At 39.5% G+C, this 18716-nt stretch overlaps 1 protein-coding gene across 1 annotated transcript; it reads right to left on the bottom strand.

Annotated features, from left to right (window-relative positions):
- Nucleotides 1-13728: 13728 nt before the first annotated feature.
- On the bottom strand, nt 13729-17956 carry LOC143882004 (protein ETHYLENE-INSENSITIVE 3-like 1a). Its single transcript, XM_077385379.1, has 2 exons — nt 17797-17956; nt 13729-16066 (listed from the first exon to the last, which is right to left on the bottom strand). Exon 2 carries the CDS (start codon nt 15974-15976, stop codon nt 14138-14140), a length of 1839 nt encoding a protein of 612 aa, XP_077241494.1. The 5' UTR covers nt 15977-16066; nt 17797-17956; the 3' UTR covers nt 13729-14137.
- Nucleotides 17957-18716: the final 760 nt, after the last annotated feature.

The following is an 18716-nucleotide window of genomic DNA, read 5'->3' as shown; positions in this document are numbered from 1 at the left end:
CACGAGCATGTGAGTGTTTATATACAAGATGACTCGAGGAAGGGACACTTTTTCACCGTTGATCTGCCTACCTCACTCACTTTTTTATTTTTGTAATTTTTTAGTCAAACTGTACAAAAAAAAGAGTCAGCTAAGAAGCTAATTTCTCCGCTTTCTTTCATCAGTTTTTCTTCCACAATTCATCTCAGTCGTACATAAAATGTACAGTAAAAGTGAGTTTTTCATTTTGACATTCGAGCTTTTTCATGGATTTTTTTTTTAGAAATTTATTTTTCATGGAAAATAAATTTTCCGGCATTTTGTAAATTCATTTTCCATGGAAATTATTTACCAAAATCGAATAATTCCCCTTTTTCGAACAAAATTGAAATCTCGACTGTTAGTTTTTCCCATTGAACATTATTATATTTTGAATGGCAAAGAATTATATTAATAGAGAGAAACACGGGAAGACTGCAACGATCAAGATGATCGAAGAAATAAAAGAAAAAAGAAGAAGAAAACCACAACAAGAATACACCTCCCCATTTTATTTTTAGGAAAATGTTAGTGAGCTCGAGTGCCCAATCACATAGGGTCCCACATTTTTTGTAGTGATCCAAACCAGTCATTTGCAAGCCCCAATCATAGATAGGGTGTGTACTAAAAATCAGGTCCATTGAATCATCCTAACCCCTTCAAAAGTGAAGGGAAAAAATGGGCATATTTGTGGACAGGCACTTCTATTTTGACCTCTACAAATGGATGGGTTAGGATGATCCTATGGAGCTGATTTTTGGTACACACCCATCTATGTAAGAGCCTTTCAAATGAATAATTTGGATCATCCTAACAAACTGGGCCACATGTGATTGGCACTCGAGCGGACCAGCAGTTTCTTCTTTATTAATAGTGCTTTTAAGTCGCTCGTGAAAAGTTTCTCATTGTCATCAAACTTCTTTATTTTGTATAAAATTGGTAGGATTGTTAATGATGAGATACTGACTACACTGTATGAGTTGAGGTAAGTCCTAGGACATAACCTGTATTCCATTAGTAGTACGACTTACCCTTCCAGAAGAGGTACCTTACCCTCTTGAATGTCATTTACATCAGAGTGTGGTATTGTGGTAAGTCTCATACCCCTTTGAAGATGGTAATTGAAAAAAAGGTAAGCTGAACACTTTTATTTATTTATTGCAAATGCAATATTTATATAACAAAGGGTAGAATTATTTTCCATGGATTTTTTTACACCTAATGTTTTGATGGGGTGTGGCCCATAGTTTTAGAGCTGATGTCTTGATGGACTGGGCATAGGGGTGTCAATTTTGGCTCGGGCTCGGAAGCTCGCTCGAGCTCGGCTCGAATCCTTAACGAGCCGAGCCGAGCCGGCTGGCCAAGCTCGTTAAACTTAACGAGCCGAGCCCGAGTTAGGCGGCTCGGCTCGGCTCGTTTACTTTAAACTTTTTTGTTAGTATTTTCTTCGTAATTGTCATAACTTATAACTTTTTGTTGGTAATTTTTGATTTAAAACATTATAACTTACCGATTTTACTTTTTTGGTTGTAATGATTACTGTTTTTTCTTATTTTTCTGCTTTTGCTACCGCCATTTGCCTTGTGCGAAACTTTACACCGCAAGCTCGATAAGGCTCTCGAGCGGCTCGCGAGCCTGGCCGAGCCGAGCCGAGCCCAAGCCGAGCCGAGCCTGGCCAAGCTCGGCTCGGCTCGGCTCGTTTACACCCCTAACTGGGGATTACTATTTTACACCTCATGTTTTGATGGAGTGCGACCACCATCGGGCCCCACCATTTTATACTAACGTTTTGATGGCGTAGGGGCCACAGTTTACACCTAGTGTATTGAGTGGAGCTATGGTTTTACACCCATGGGTGGGCTGCACCATCTCCACCCAAACACAAGCATAGGATTGGGCCCACCATTTTGTACATCTCAATTTTCGACGCTGTGGGGACGACCATGTTTTTTTCACTATGCCCAGCATTAGCTAGGAATGCTCGTAATATCTATAAATAATACTTTTTAAGTCAAGAATGTGATCGATTCAACAAGTGAAAAGTCTCTCACTGTTAATCGTGACTAAATTTCTGTATTTTGTGTAGAATTTGTAGGTTTGTTATAGAAGAGACAGTGACTCACGTACAACGTCTGTATGAGTTAGAGATTTACATCTGTAAGTAATAAGGATATTGGAAGCTATAATAGATACATAGTAATGGGGACTGAGAAGTAAGCAAGACATTAGAAATGGTAGATTTTAAGCAGTGTTGATTACTCTTGTTGGTTATCCATCGGTCTTCAGCTCGTGCATGCATGAATTGGCACAATTTGTTTACGGCAAATACAATGTCTGAGCCAGTTACATACTGTAGGGCTCCATTTTTTTTATTTTATGATACTTGGAACTCCGGTGTTTAAAAACTCCTTGACTTGACAAGGAACTCCCCCGAGTCGACTCCTTTTTGCTTTGGCCGCGTTCCGCATTGCACCACATCCGCATTCCGCGTTTTGCCCTACATAGTCATTAAACTCCTTCGACTCTCCCAAGTTATGACCGCATCGACCGCGTCAACCGCGTTGTTGGCTGTGTCCGCGCCGAGTCGACAAGGATTTTTCCTGGCCGCGTTCCGCGTCAAATCTGCATTTTTAAACACTGCTTGGAAGGATTAGCTGACGGCCACCAATTTTAGAGAGGGTAAGTAGGGGAAGTAGCAAGGGTATATTAACAAATAATTAGGCATCATCCTTCTTGGTCCGGTGAAAAAGGTCCATGATATATTTTGGACCCAACCCAAGGTTCTTGATTATAAATTCTCAATTAAAGGCACCTTTGAGTAACATGATTGTTTTTTTTTCATGACACATAGGTGTCTCAAACTGGAAATGAGAGTGAAGTGGATTCCTAAGGATTATGATCATGGATATTAAGAAATTCCCTCATATTTTTTTAAATAACTTAAACTGTTATTTATTAAAGAAATCATATTCACTTTTTCATCCACCTCTCTCAAGTCTCGAGTCACCCTCATCGTTGCCGCTCACCTGCTGCCACTGCCACTCGTCCTCGTCCTCGTCCTCGCCCTCACCCTTGCCCTCTTCTGAGAATTTTTAACCATGTACAATGTATGCAGGAGCAACTAGGATACTTCCCGTGAACAGTCCGATTTGAATTGGATCGTGACTGGGACACGGGAAGTAGATCCAAAGAACACCAATAGAGACTTGAATGGATTGTAACCTAGACATAGGTAGATCCAATCCAAATCTTTCCAAAATAAAAAACATGGCTTTTGACTATAGAATAAAAGGAATACTGCATTAAAAAAAAATAAGATGAAAGGAATATTGCTAGTCATGTACACAAAATATGCAAACACAAATTTGGCAACCTATGCCATGGTTTTCAGGCTATCGACTGTTCAAATAATTGGACGTTAGGATTGTCCAAATGTATGGTCTTTGAGCTAGTAGGAGATCCAATGTAGGCTTTATGAAGCTTGTGTTCCTGATTAAACAAAGGTGGGGCCCACTATCTGCTTACAAGCGTTCCTCATGCTCACCCCTGTTCTTATACTGGCGTGTTTGAGGTGCATATATAGGCCATGCGTCTGCCGCTAGCATTCCTTGTAGAAGAATACATGCCCTGTAGACGCCAAAGAGAACATCGTGGTTTGGATTGCTGGAATCAGATGTTGGAATAGACATCCTATTTCGATTCCAAGTGATTACATCATTTGGTTCAAAAGCTAAACAGAATCAAGGGGATAAAAAAAATAGGGAAATGTTATCAGCACAAGCTTATTTTGATATTTGCACAAACCCAGCTGTCTTTTCTTATTTAACTGGCTCATGAGTCATGAGAGCTCTTTGGGAAATTTCGGACCGAAATTTTGAAACATTTGTTTTTTTTTTAATGCCATTTTCTCGAAATTTCCAACGACATTTTGTCCCGAAATCGAAATTTAAAACCATGCATAGAACTACTCTATTCAATTTTTAATTAGACGTCTCTTCAATTTATAATTTATGATGATATCCCTCAAAATTAACCATAAGCATATCATTCACCTCTAAATCATGAAAATAAATTTTTTCCCAAGAAACATTTTCTATCAGAAATGTTTTTCTTGCAATGGAAACAGGGCCTAAAAGACAAGATGGGTTTACAAAAATATCAAAATTTGGTTGTGCTGATATCTGTTTGGTATTCTGATTCTGCACTGGTCGGAATGAATTTCATTGGATTTTAAATTTTTTTCCCCTTCCGTTTCAAGAAGAATCAGAATGGGATGCCGATTCCGATTCCGATTCCTGATTCCGGCAATCCAAACTCAGAGCACATTACGCATTTACGCGTACTGTAGAAGCGAGCCCATGACAAATAAACACACGGCCCCGGAAAGTGATTACAACAAGCCCCATTTCTTATATCTCCACCCTCCTTCAAAACCCCAGTATTGTCTTTCTCTGCACTGCAGAGATATGCTTCCCACTGATTCGGATTTTTCGATCAATGAGGAATTCCCTCTTGTTGATGATTTGAATTTGGGGAATGAGAAAGGAGGAGCAGGGAGAGATGGTATGGTGTAGATATTGACACAAGTTATTAAACTTGGTCTTGGAGACTTTGTATTTTATAGTGTTCTTGTGGGTAGATTTGCAATGTATCATCTGATGGCTGTGTAGGCTTGCTATCTTACAAGTTTGTTTTTTATCGTGTTCTTGTGCCCACTGATTTCAAACTGAAGGTCCTGAAGTGGTGTTGGATAATTATATAGCATTGCATAATTTTTCCTTGTGTTGGATATCAAATGCTCAGGATCTTTCTGTAAACGTTTTGGCAACTAGTTCTAGGTAATTTCTTTATTAAAAATGATGGGAATATGATGGAAGATAAAGGATGGGGATCCTGACAAAAAACACAATAGAATACAAGAAATCTTCTAGAGTTGAAGATGAAATTGGCTTGCATTTTCCATATATCATTACATATCTGCAAAAGTTTAACGTCTGGTTCTTCATATTCTTTGGACTAAGAAGCCTTGTATATCAATCACCTTGTATGTTCAGATTATGACTTTGATCCTGTATATTAGGATTCTGTTTTGTTATCATGGTAATATTGCCTGGCTAGAGAATCATTCTGCCCTGTTCTTTACTTTTTTGTTCTGTTCATTTATCTCATACATAAAACAAGGTGGACATGGGAATTTCTGCTGCGGTCTAGCTACTTTGTCCGTAATTTGGAAGACTGATCTTGAGCATGTCTCTAACAAGTACATTTTGGCAATGTCATAGCAAGGTGTAGTAGGGCTATGGAACAGAGACTTAGATGCTAAAAAAAAATCTTTATCAAGTCTGTGGCAACGTCCTTCAGGATTAACTAAGGAACCTGGTGATATGATATTGAGTAATAGTCTTCGTCTCCACATGTATTTTAACAAGCTCTTGCAAGAATAGGTTAGCCACATTTGTCACGTCCATTATCTTCTTGAAAGGGATGAAACGAGCTATCTTTGGAAACTTGTCAACCACCATAAACACCAGAATCCATAACTCTTCAAGTCTGCATTGGATCTAACACAAAGTGAATGGATAGATCTTCCCATGGGGCTTTTGAAAGCCCTAATGGTATCACTAGCCGCTCACACATTCCTTGCTTATTCTTAAAGGTTATTTTCTACTCGTCCTGCTCCAATATTGACTTGGCGATACCCACTCATTAGATCAATTTTAGATAACACCTTGGATCTCTCCAATATGTCAAACATGTTGTCTTGCACATTTATAGGGAATCTATATTTCACAGTAATTTTTACGGCCCAACTGTCGATGCACATGTGCCAACTCCCATCTTTCTTTGGTGTTTTAAGGGCTGGAACATAACGTAAGCCCATACTTTCTATGATCATTCCATTTCGAATCAACTCTTCCACCTTATCCTGCAAGATTTCATTCTCTTTTGGGTTCATTCGACGATGTGAGAGGTTAGGCAAAGTAGCACATGAGTGAATGTGATGTTGGATATCAATCATAGGATGTAATCCATTATGAAGGTCTCCTAACATGATCTCATCAATGGGAGTATTTTGTTAGACATGTGGCCACCACATCCTCACTTTGTTAGTAGGGCATAAATTAGTGTGGAGTACTTAGTCAATCTTATTGCTCCTCTTTGTGGAGGTGCTTTCTCATCTATAGTCTGTGGGATGACTCTGACTGTGAGTTAAATACAATAGTACCAATGAAATATGTGTAGGGTTAGCAATTAAACCATGGTTTAAATCGGTTTAGATTAAGACACTTCCCTTAAAAGGCTTAAATGTTAAAATTGTACAGGTCAGTGAATTAAATTTATTTATATTTTTTGTTTCATATGAATGCATTAAGGAACTTAAATAGGCCAGAAGGTACTAGCAACATAAATTGTAATTTCAAACTATGAAATGGCCTCTAACTTAGGTTGTAACAATGATTGCCAATCCATCACAATCAGACTACTATGGATATGGAAGGAATACATTGACTTTCAACAAAAACTAAATAAAAATGAAAAAATACTATGGATATGGAAGTAATACATTGACTTTCAAAATATCATAGAAGAGAGAAGACAGAAAGTGTGTGCGCTAGTTTCTACGCGAACACAATCCTAGGGCTTGTGTACAAAATGGCGATAGATGCAGGCACAATTGGTGCACAACTTTAATTGCTCTAGCTACCATTTTGTTGTCATGACTCCTTGAATCTAGAAAGATCTCGAATTGCTCGACGGTGTTGAAGAAGTGGTGAAGAAGCTATGGTGACGCTGTTGAGAATTCAAATTGTGCTGGATGACGTAGAAGAACGGGCAATGAAAGAGGAGGTGGTGCAACTATGCCTGAGAGAGCTTCAAGATGCTTGGGGAGGGAAAGTAGGGACTTAGGTAGAAAAAAATGATCGGGTGCATGACGGTTGGTTTGTCCTTTTAGGAATGAGTTCTGGTCCGGGGTTAGGCTCACATTAGGAAATGTAGACGGGGTAAGGTTTTCTATGGGTCTTTGGTTAGGGGATAGTTCATTTTTCCATGCATTCCCAGACCTCTTTACTCATGTTAGAGTGAAGGACCGGGAGGTGAGGCTTTCGGAGTGTTTTTATAGTGTGCGTGCGTGCGTTGTGTGTGGGTGTGGGAAAGCATCCGGTGTGGGAAAACACGGATGCTGGTCAAAACATGGTCGAAGAAAATCCTAGTCAACTCGTTGCGACGTGGTCGAGTACTCGGTTGAGGCTGCTGAGTACTTGGCTGACGTGGTCACAAAAACTCGGTTGACGCGGTCATAACTTGAGAGAGTCTAAGGAGTTTCTATTGACTTGTAGGGCAAAACGTGAAACGCGGTGGCTAAATGGGGAACACGGAAAAGGGTTTCGACTCGGGAGAGTCTATGATGATGCGGGGGAGCTTTAAAACTATGGTGTGGTTAGGTTGGTGTTGTTTGGAAATGGGTTTTGCTTAGAAACCTGTGGAAGTTTCAGTCCACTAGTCTTCTTCAGTTGCTATGTATCCTTGAGGAGGCCTATCTGTAACTGGCTGATGAAGATTGTAGAGTCTGTTCAGCTGAAGTTCGCAGTGTCTTCCAATGCGGTCTTTCTTCTCCTTTCACATGAGAATGTGAGAGAAGGAAGCATTTTGGAGGAGAACGTGGAAGTTTGCCATCCCTCTCAGAATCTTTCTTCTCCTTTCACATGAGAATGTGGCACATGTGGCCCTTTTATTGGGTTGGCAATTACATGTGGATTTTTAATATCAAAGAGTTTTGAACCCATACCATGTGAAACTACCAAATCACTCCAAAAGCTTAAGCTACCAAGTGATTTGGTATTTTCGTAGGATGATCTGGTTGACATTCCTATAGTGTAATTTTTTCTTTTTTCTCCTTATGGGCTCTTGCCTTCAAGCTATTGTATTGGCATTTGCCCTCTGCGGGACGCCTTGTCCCTCTGTATTATTTTGATTTGAATGCATTTGTCACCTTTAAAAAAAAAAAAAAGAGCAAAGTGCAAGCTCCAAGCTAATGAGTCAAGCACTTAAAATCCTGTCTTCTTCAAGCCTACGCAAAATTGTTAATAAATTCTCAGATGGACTTAAGATAGCATTTGAGTTAAAGAAAATATTTCCTGTTTGGTTGCTCAAAGGTTGCTGGGAGATTAGTAGAAGAAGTCAAAGGGAAATAGACAAGCATGGAAGATGCATAGAAATTTAGTGGAAGAGTGATAAGTAGTGTTTGGTTGGGCGGCAATCATCTAGAAGATTAGTGGAAGATGTAGGGGTGTTATTACCAATATAGGGGCTTGTAGAGAGAGAGGCAACAGAGAGAAAGAGAGAAAAGAGAATAAGACAAGACCTTATCTCTTCTTCCACCAACAATCATAATGTCTGTCAAAATGTTATTACAGTTCCCAAAAAGCTCCCAATCAAAAAGAGAAAGGCATAGTACTTTCGCAAGGTATCAAAACATTGGAGTGCTGAAATCATTCTCCTTTCATTCTCCTTTCCTTAATAGACAAATCTTGCTGTTATTGGACGAAACCCAATGGAACAGATGTTTGCATGTCGGTACCGGAAGACAATACGTGGGCATCTTGTGGTAATGATTTTTGGTTTGGGAAGTATTTTGGGCCAAGAGTGTGGGCTTTTGTGTCCCAAGATTTTGATGTGAAGAGACTAACAGAAGCTATTATTACTTGTGGGAAGAGTACTTCGTGTTAGATGTTGTATGTAATCAGAACTTTGCTTATAGGCAGTATCTACAAGGTCCCCTTTTGGATAGGTTGAAAGGAAAATGATATTAACTAAAAGTAAAAAGAGTCTCGGAGCTCATGGGAACCAAATCTGCCTACAATTTGGTGGGTATATGAAATGATGATTGTTGGGCTTTGTTCAAACAACACTCATTTAGAGGGAGGAAAGGGGGTTGGATGCGCATTAAAATTGGTATTAATCGGTGTTAAATCGCTCCAAGGTATGGAAGTTTAAACACTTGAAACCCTATTGCAATGTAGGGTTTTCATAAGGAGTGCCCTAAGGTCCATTGGAAACGTAATTCTACAATTGCTTTGATAAATTTGTAAGACTTTTACAGATGTTTTGAGACTTTTTTTTTTTATAATCAAAACATGTGTAAAATTATATTTCCAATGCACTTTAGGCTTAGATGATGGACAAATGGGAGTGTGGGACACCATATTCAAAAGTGAAACATTGGATTTACTAGAAGACGAGAATGACCTTTTGTCGGCTTTTAACTAATCTATCATCATCTGCACACATTTCAAGGGCCATGCCTCCATTATTGCTACGCCTGTGTTTCTCTTGTTGTACACAATATTAAGCTTCCTTCCACCTAATGGGAGGAAGAAATAGAAGACATTGGTCGCGATTATTTGATGATTCAGAGTAAATGCATGATCTTGTCCATGGTCACGATCCATTTTGAATCCGATCGTCCATCGGACTGTCCTAGGTCCTACTTCGACTGTATATAGTTAGGGTTTAGGGTTAAGGGATGGACGATAAAAGAAACTCGCTTGTGAGAGGTCATTGTTGAAATGAAATGACGGAAAATGAAATGTTGTTTATCTTTCTGGGTAGGGTGTTTTAATGTTACAAAAATATCCATCATGAATAGACGTAAATGAACAGCGATATAAAGGGTATTTTCGTACATTGACACCCTTCATTCGGATCTGGGATGATCCATCGAATTTTGTGGCTAAGCCTAGGTCATGAATTCATGATCCGAAATAATTTTAGACCTTAGGAGTTAGGATATGGGTCCAATAGACAGTTCGGATCCACCAACCATTCCCAAATCTTGTCCATTAACATTCAGATCCTTTGGATCCATCGAACCATTTGGGCCCATTGATACCCTACTTATGATGAAACAAGATGGTATTGTTCCAAGATAACACGGACTGTCTCCTTCCGGATTAATGAAGGTTGACGATCAAATTTTGGGTAATGTGCCTATAATCGACACCATTGATGTCCCAGAACATTATGAGCCTACCCACATGGTCTTGGTCCCATGTCAAATAGATAGCCGGTGGGCCCTATTTGGATTGCGAGAAAAACATTTTGATGGAATATTTTTGTCTTCGCACAATTTCGAGGGAAATATTAGGATTATGTTTAATTTAGAGGGATATTATCACAAACTGAGGACCCCTACATAAAAATTGAATCTGGTTAGTTTAAGTAATCATTTTTAGTCTGCAAGGAAAGGAAGGGTACTTTTCCTTTCCAAACTTTTTTTCCAGAAAAATTTTTGCAATCAAAATAGGGGCCTAAAGGATTATAAAAATCGACGGTCAGTAGGGATGCCACGCGGGTCGAGTTTTCCCAACCCTGGTTGAATTCGGATCAGGTTCGGGCTCAGGGTTTGGGCAACCCGACTTTAGTGAAACCCGACATCTTTTATCAAATTTTTTTCTATAAGCTTAAAAACGGGAGTTGGGCCAGGTTGAAATCGGGTCGGGTTTGGATTCTGGTTGGAAAAAAGGTTCCTCGGGTCGGGTTGGCCTCAACCCGACCCAACCCGACCTGAGTTGCACCCTAGCCATGGCCCGTGGGCGTAGGTGGGTAGAGGTGCCCACGTAGAGGCGGCCACCGCTCATTTATTAGGCAGGAGATAGTAATTAGAAGGGAAATGGTATATTCGCTTCTTTCTATTTCCCGGGACAGCCTCTTATAATGCAAAAAGAGTAGTCATAAATATACTAGAAGGGGCTGTACCAGAGAAGGAAAAGGGGCTAATATACCACTACTCTAATTAGAAATTTAGAATTGATATGCAAATGGGCGACAGACATGATATAAAGCAGGTTCCCTTTGCAAAGACTTCCGTGAGAGTTCTTCCAACCCAAATCATTACATCACCTCACTTGGAAAAGGAAAAGCCTAGGAAGAGTCACGACTTCAATCGATCCATTAATAGTTTCCTTTTCTAAGGTAATATTTGAATTGCTAGAATTTTCACGTAATTAGGACGAAAATCATTTTTATTGTTCGACACGTGATCTTTGAAAAAGTAAATTAAAATAATAATAAGTGAGGTGGTAGGAAGACGAGGACTCGTCCTTGAAAAGCACCACTTCTGGAAAACGACAAGTTAGTCGGCGGCAGCATGGTCCATTTGTTGCTTTTAGTATAAAGACCATAATAACCCTACACCTATAACTCGAAGAGAAGGATTTCTAGGCTTCTCCTCCAACATCATCATTGTTTGGTTGCTTCTGGATGGCTTGGTTGCTTCTAGATGGCTGAGAGATTAGGAGGAGAAGAAGAAGTCCAAGAAAATTAGACAAGCATGGAAGATGGAGAGAAGATTAGGAGGAGGATTTGTGAGTAGTGTTTGGTTGCACGAGAAGATTAGCGGAAGATGTAGGATGTCGTTACAAAAAGAATAAGACAAGAATCTTCTCCTAGTTCCCCACACAAATTTCACCATTTTGGTGAAAAAATGGGAGAATATTAGGAGGGAAACATTGTCGCCACGTAGGCGCCACAAAGTTATCTCGTGGTTAAAGTGCAAAATGGCAACCAAACATGCTTTGGACAGATCTTCGGAAGATCATCTTCCAATGATCTCCCCAAAATAAGCAACCGGCAAAAAAATGTATCTTTTCTTTTGGGTGATGATATATCCTCTAGGATCAAGCTGAAGGATGATTTGCACCCCCTATAACATGATTCGACGTCAAAAAGCGTTAAAAGCTTGCCACAAATCACGTTTTAAGTGGTGCTTATAATCGTACAGGGGATGCGAATTTATCATCCCCCATTCTTTTATCCAGGAGTAACTTGTAACTTAGACCTCTTCTTCCATTTTTGTGTATGGTAAAGACATTGATGACCATTACTTTCAAGAAGGTGGTATTCACTGGTCTTTTGTTCTGTTCTCTTTTCCCATGATCGTCTTGGTCATGGCTTTCTTTTCTTTCTAATAAATCTCTACCAGTTGGGAAGAAAAAAAGAGTATTCTCTGGTCTTATTTTTGTTGAATTTCTTCTCTTTACACCAAGGCCATATTTGGATATCTCATGTTTTTGTATTTGGATTTGAATTTGAGTTTTGGATATAAAATACATCAATAATCCTCATGCTCATTGAGAGAGAGAGAGAGAGAGAGGAGCCGGGGGGGGGGGGGGGGGGGGGGGGGGGGGGGGGAAGAAGAAGAAGAAGAAGGGAGGACGTCTGGCTGCTGCAGCAGCAATGTTGAGGAGCAGCGAGGGTAAATATTGATTTCTGAATAATGTCTTGCAGAACAGATTTGCAAATTGGATATTTTTGCACTGTTGTAGCTGATTTGGAAATCTAAAGATTTAATCCATGTCCAAATCTCAACTGTAAATGTGAGAAATCCAAATCTAAATCTTGTGAGTATCCAAACGTAGCCCAAGTGAATTATCAAGTCCTTGTTCACAGGGCAATCAAATCAATAGACGTTTGATTGTAGTTTGCACCATACTTAAATTCATGTCACATCTTTGTTAATTGGAAAGGCATTTGAAAACCTTCAATAGAAGGAAACTCTGTTTTATACAAGCAGTGTGTAAGATTTTTGCACCAACAAAAATATATGTGGATCTTTTAGATTGATTTTCAAGTGACTGATAAACCACCTTTTGCCTTTTGGACTTTCCATTGATTTAGTGACTGGTAGACATATTGCCGTCAAACTTGATCCCCCCCCCCCCTTGCGTTTTTCGTAAGTTTTAAAGGGGCAAAGAAAAACGTTAAAGTGGGTGAATTTATCCTCAGGCAGGCAGAGGGGGATATCATTTCCCAAGTTTTAAACCTATGCGCATTTTCCTCATTTTATTTTATTAGTGGAGTTCCACTTTTGAGAAGTCCCAATCTAATCTAATGACCCATAACTCAAAAATCACATCGATTGGACAGCATCCTAACCTTTGGATTGACACTTCTGAAGGCTAAAGTAGATGGTTGAAAAGGACAAAAATGACCAATAGTCTACATCCATGTGGTAAAAGTCATCCATATGGACGGTTATGATTGTCTAACTAAAAGTATTTCCTGGTCATGGTCCAACCATTTCGGTCGGGGCCCACGAGAGCACGCGTGCATATGAACTATGAAGACTAAGAATTTTCGCATACTCAACTCTGACCATAACATTGACCATGGCGAACCCGACAAATTGAGCTCTAATGAGTCGAAACTTATTGAGGTTAAACACCCGAGTGGGCCGAGTCACTTGGCTCTACAACACTCCAACCCTAGTTGACTCGAGCAGTGTTACAGTTCTCAATACCCTCTATGGATTTCGATCAAGACAAAGGGACTCCAGAAACTATAGTATAACTCTGTCACCGCTAAATTCCAAGATCCCCCATGCTCAATAAAAGCTGTCGCTTTAGGTCCTGCCTAACCACATCCCATCTCCCTTGATAACAGAACAGCTTCTCTGAGGGCATGGCCGTCCTAAGCGGACCATTACTACCAGACCCATATTGTTTGGGTTATAGCCCCAAAAAACACGGCATAGGATCATCATGCTGCGAATGGGTGACGGCCACCACTCAAATTGAAACAAAACCCATTTACAAAAAAAAGGTGTAAAGTGACGGGATTTTCTTAACAGTTATAAGAGAGCAAATGCATCTCTCAGACTCAAGCAGCAAACATGTATAACTGGAATCTGTTCAAGTATAAGAGGAAACATTGGAACAAACATAAAACTACTGTATACTTTTAACTATAACAAATACAAAAATTTCCAACACTGAAAGTTTTTATAAGCATTTTCAAAGCAGAAATAAATTAAAACTTCCCTATTTCTTGATCAGATCCTGCACCTGCAATGAATGCGAACAACTAGCAACCCTAGATTTGAGATTCTGGAACTGCAAACAGTTCCTTTTTTTCCATTACCCTAATCAGATAAAATTCAGAGGGAAATTTTGAAGTAAAGTTCTAATCTTAAAGATCATATGTAACTTATGGCAGGCAGGAGTATACCTGATCATAGGATGACTGATGAAAAGAAGCACTTAAAAATGTACACCAACACAGATGACCACTACTTGAACTGAATAATCAACACGCCCCAAGATCATTTCCTCGACCCCTCTCAGATATACCAATATGAAGCTTCCTGCTTGGGCTGCCAATCTGCCCCTTTCTGTGTGCCTGTGATCTCTACGGGCATCAGGTTAAAAGGAGACGCAAATCTGTAGTCATTGTTGCTGCCATTGTGATTGTTATTGTCGAATGGTTGATCAAACATCTTAGATTGATCAAAGATTTCGTCTCTCAGGAGAATATTATTATTCATGGAGCTGTTGGTTTCTTCAAAGATACGATTACCCATCAGGGGTCCTTGGCCGAAAATGTTGTCATCCATTTGAATTCCCGGCTGGAGAGGGATTGGATCATCTATGAGATTTATGATTCCAAGAGTCGAGCCCTTACCCTGATGAAGATTACCGTCATAGAATGAGAAGAGATTATTGATAGATTTCTGCCCATCTGCTGGAATTCCCAATCCAGAGATATTCATAGAAGGGTGATTCATGGGCAGAGGCAGTGGGTTTGCTTGTAGTGTTGGCTTGGGCTGGCCAAAAGGCATGGTGAAAGCTGGCTGCTTGTCTTGATTGATATTGAAGCTTGGAATCCCAATCCCTTGAGAGTAATTGGGTCCAAATGGGCACTGGGATTGATGATTGTTCCTCGAAATCATATCCAGAAAGCCAAGCCCATAGTTATTATAGGGGCATTGATCGTACTCGCAGGTATAGATCCTCTGATCCAGCGTCTTCTCTGGCTCAATGGATAGCTTCCTCTTCCGGATGAAATGAGTTTCGACGGACTCAGCCTTGACAGTAGCAGATGGAACAAGAAACTTTTCATTCCCCATATTGATAAGCCCAACATCACAAGTCTTGCATCCATTCATATCAACAGTTGTGTCATCTTCAACATCATACTCATTGCCACTGCCAAAAGAGTAAGATCCACTGCTTAGGATGGAGGAAGGAGGAGGACAAGCATCTGGGTTGAGCCGGTGACAGAGTGATTCCTCTTGATTGATGACGGCCAACCAAGTGGCACTTTCCTTTGCCGTCATCTTATCTTGGAGGCATTTCGACTGCATCACCAGCTTGCGAATCTTTGCAATATCAGGGGACATATGCTTGATCACCGCTGTCAAGACGCTCACCTTCCATGCCTTCTTCAAGTCATGAGGCTTTTTGTAAGGTGGAGGACCTTGGTCTTTGGAAAGACCCAATTCTGGCCACCACTCTTCATTCCCTATTGGCCACCATGGAGGAGCAACCCCTTTCTCCAATGGAAACCTCCTCTGAGGTGGGTCACAATGCTGCATCAGAGCTGATAGAAGAGAACCCAATGTTGTGTCTTGGAGCTCCTGAAGAGTGTGAGGAGAGGCAGTCATGGAGTTACTCTCTTCATTCATACCGGGTACGGCGTTATCTGCCTGGTACTTTGCTATTGCGGCTGGACCATTTCGGTCGAACTTCACCTTCTCCTTCCACCACGCCCTCAAATTATCTGAGGCCCCACCCACTGGTTTGCCTTTTTCAGGGATAATTCCATACACGAACCCTTGGGCTTTGCACACCTCCATCATTTTCAACATGTATTTCAGAATTCCATCCTGCGCCCTTGACATCTTCTTTCGACGGGCCTGTTCTTGAGATTGCTTCCTCTTAGCAGCATCAACAATGACCTCCCTGCCTTTGTTATGATCCTTAAGGCGTCTTAGCAGCATTCGGTCTCTCCACATTCTCTTTTCTAATTCCTCTACTTCTATCTCTTCTTCACTGCTTTCATAGTCGCCCTCTTGCGAGATATCAGCTTCGTTCTCTGGCAATTGCTCACACTCCCCAGGAGGAAGAGATAGGAAATCAATATTCATAATATTCACCATTTCATCATAAATTTCCATCATCCTACAAAAGCTCCAAACCCAAGTTCTCACTTCTCAGCTCTTTCGATCTGGGAATTGCCCACTTATATCCCTCTAAATTCTTATCTCCTTCTGCAAACGGAGATGAAATTGTCTTAGATAAAATCCGATGTATTCAATCAACAAAATGAGATAATTTCAATTTATTTAGTTGAATCATCTAAAGAAATAAAACAAACTTTAGGCATAAATATAAACCCAACAACGATAGCACTCACTACTTCTAGATGATGGAAAAGCCGAAAACAGAAGAAAAAAGAATGAAGGATAAATAAAAACCCTCATAGATATATTCAAGAATGAAGAGATTCATTTTCATAGAGAACTCCTTAAATGTAATAAAAATTTATAAACGTAAAAATCATTCCAACGTGTATGCATGTATCCAACAATTAAGAAATTCAAAACACATACAAAATTCAAAACAATTGAGCGAGTCAGATAAAAATATGAAAGACGAATGAACAATCTTTTGCCGACATCTATAATCAACAATAGAGAAATTAATATCAGAAACAGAAAGTAGGCCCAGTATTACATCAAAAGAGACGTTTATAAAATTATAAATAAATACATATTAAAAGCGAACATTTTGGCAACACATGTATGTATTCAAGAACACGGAAATAGATAAAAGAAGTGAATAGCATTAATCGAACACGCAAACAAATCTCGAGAGAAAAGATCAAAGAGCTTCACCCGAGTAGATTCTAATCCCCATCAGATCTGGACGGGGAATGACAAAAGACCACAGATTCATGAAAGATCGGACCAAAACCTTCCTGATCGGACCAAAACCACGGGAAAACGAGGATTTTAGGAAAACCGGAGAGATTTTTCCAAAAAAAAAAACGGAAAGGAATTTGGAAAAAAAAAAAACGGAAAAGTCAGACGATTATAGAGCTGATTATCGGCTAGAGGAAACACAGAAAATCGGACTGATATCGGCCGATTTGCGTCAAGGTCCCGATCCGGAATAAACCTGAAATCGGAGGAAAAAAAGGAGACGATAGAGAAAAAAGAAGACAGATTTTGACATGAATCCGTCTTTAACGGCCTTTAAACCAGAAAACCGAAACCTAAGGCTCTAAAAACCAGGAATAGGTACGAATTCAGACATTTAACTTACAAAACCTTACGGCAGTAACAGATCTGCCACAGAGACAAAGACTAGGACTCCAATGAAGAAAGCTCGTACTCTGTCATGGTTCGGACATCGATTCGAGAGCAAAACGCCGTTAAAATCGGATCGGAAAAAAAGATCGCCGGAAAAAGAACTGAAAATCGAAAGAATTGGAGACTAAGATGTGTAAAAGGTAAACGCAGCTGACAATTAAAATAGTTCAAACAAGGAAAGGAAAATGAAATCTAGCAGCAGAGATCAAATAGAAGAAGAATATGTGAAATAATTAAAAAATCCTGCTTAGAAAAAGATCGCTGGAAAAAGAACATCCCTACTGAAAATCAAAAGTATCAGAGTCTAAGATCGGCAAAAGGTAAACGCAGCCGTAATTTTATTTTTATTTTTTTAAAAGAAGATCTCAAACTGAGAGATTAAACTGTAATTGAGGAGAGATAAAGACAGGGAGAACGAGCTTCAGAGATTTTACAAAAAGAAGAAAATGGAGAAATTGAGGAATTAATCATAAAAAAAATTTCATCTCTCTCAAACAAAGAGATTAAACTCTAATATAGGAGAAAGAGAGACATGGATAACGAGATTCAGATATTTTGAACATGAAGGAGAAATGGTGGAAATAATCACCAAAAACAAAAATCGAAGCTACAGAGGAGTTATATACCTTCTCTAGGTTTTCATTTCCTCCATTAAAAAGCCTTTTTCGCCGAGATCAGCTCCAGAGATAAAACCAGAAATGCTTCTGACAAGAGAGAAGAAAAATGAGAGAGAGAGAGAGAGAGAGAGATGGAGAGATAGAGCAGGGGGGGGTTTAGTTAACCTTGGTTGGGCACTTGGGCTGGTGTAAAATAGCCCTTGGTAACTAGTAAAATTGTTAACTGTGGTTAGTTTAGTTAACCGCGGTTGAGCCAATAGCGTCGAGACCGTGTTATAACCTGCGGAAAAGGCGTTCCCTCACGTGTGGCCTAGCTTCACGGGAAGGCGTTTCAGTTTAAAAGGGAAAGTTATGGTGACATTACGAAAATACCCTTCTCTTTTCCTCATGTAATTGAATTATTCTAAATAATAGGGGGTTATACCAATTAGAAAATGGCCAGAATATATCATTTCCCTAGTAATAATATGTGGATGCTTATAAGCCTGATAGAAAATGAATACTTTCTTGCATATATTGTAATTTTATAAGGAGAGATATTAGCGGCGTCTAACGGGAAATTTGTGGAAATGTTTAAATGGTAGAAAATGGAGTGTCTGTAATTTGATTACGTTAAAATTACTTTGAAATCATATTGTAATAATATTTTGATCAAAATTTTATTTTTAATTGACATAATTAAAAGAGAGGATTAGGAGGAGACGGAATATCGGGACATGGATCATGAGCTTTAGTTATTTTGTAGAAATATTGGTTGTGTCCGACGATTAATTTGTTAAAATATTTATTAGAAGAAGAATATCACTCGGCGATTCTTTGTCGGCGAAGGAATCAAGTATAAAAAGGCAAGGTGAATATACAAAAATTGCTTAAGTATTAAGTGATTATGAAAAGTCTGAAGTACAAATGTGCAGTTAGACAAATTTTAG

This window comes from Tasmannia lanceolata, unplaced genomic scaffold, assembly GCF_043159265.1.
Source record: "Tasmannia lanceolata isolate RefF3 unplaced genomic scaffold, GAP_Taslan_0.1 ptg000007l, whole genome shotgun sequence".
In the NCBI taxonomy this organism is placed as follows: Eukaryota; Viridiplantae; Streptophyta; class Magnoliopsida; order Canellales; family Winteraceae; genus Tasmannia; species Tasmannia lanceolata.
Note: the sequence above shows the minus strand (reverse complement) of the source record. Positions and strands in the feature narration are given on the sequence as shown.

Bases quoted from the DNA above. Each gene is read 5' to 3' on its own strand.
- LOC143882004 (XM_077385379.1), bottom strand. From the start codon at position 15,976: ATGATGGAAATTTATGATGAAATGGTGAATATTATGAATATTGATTTC.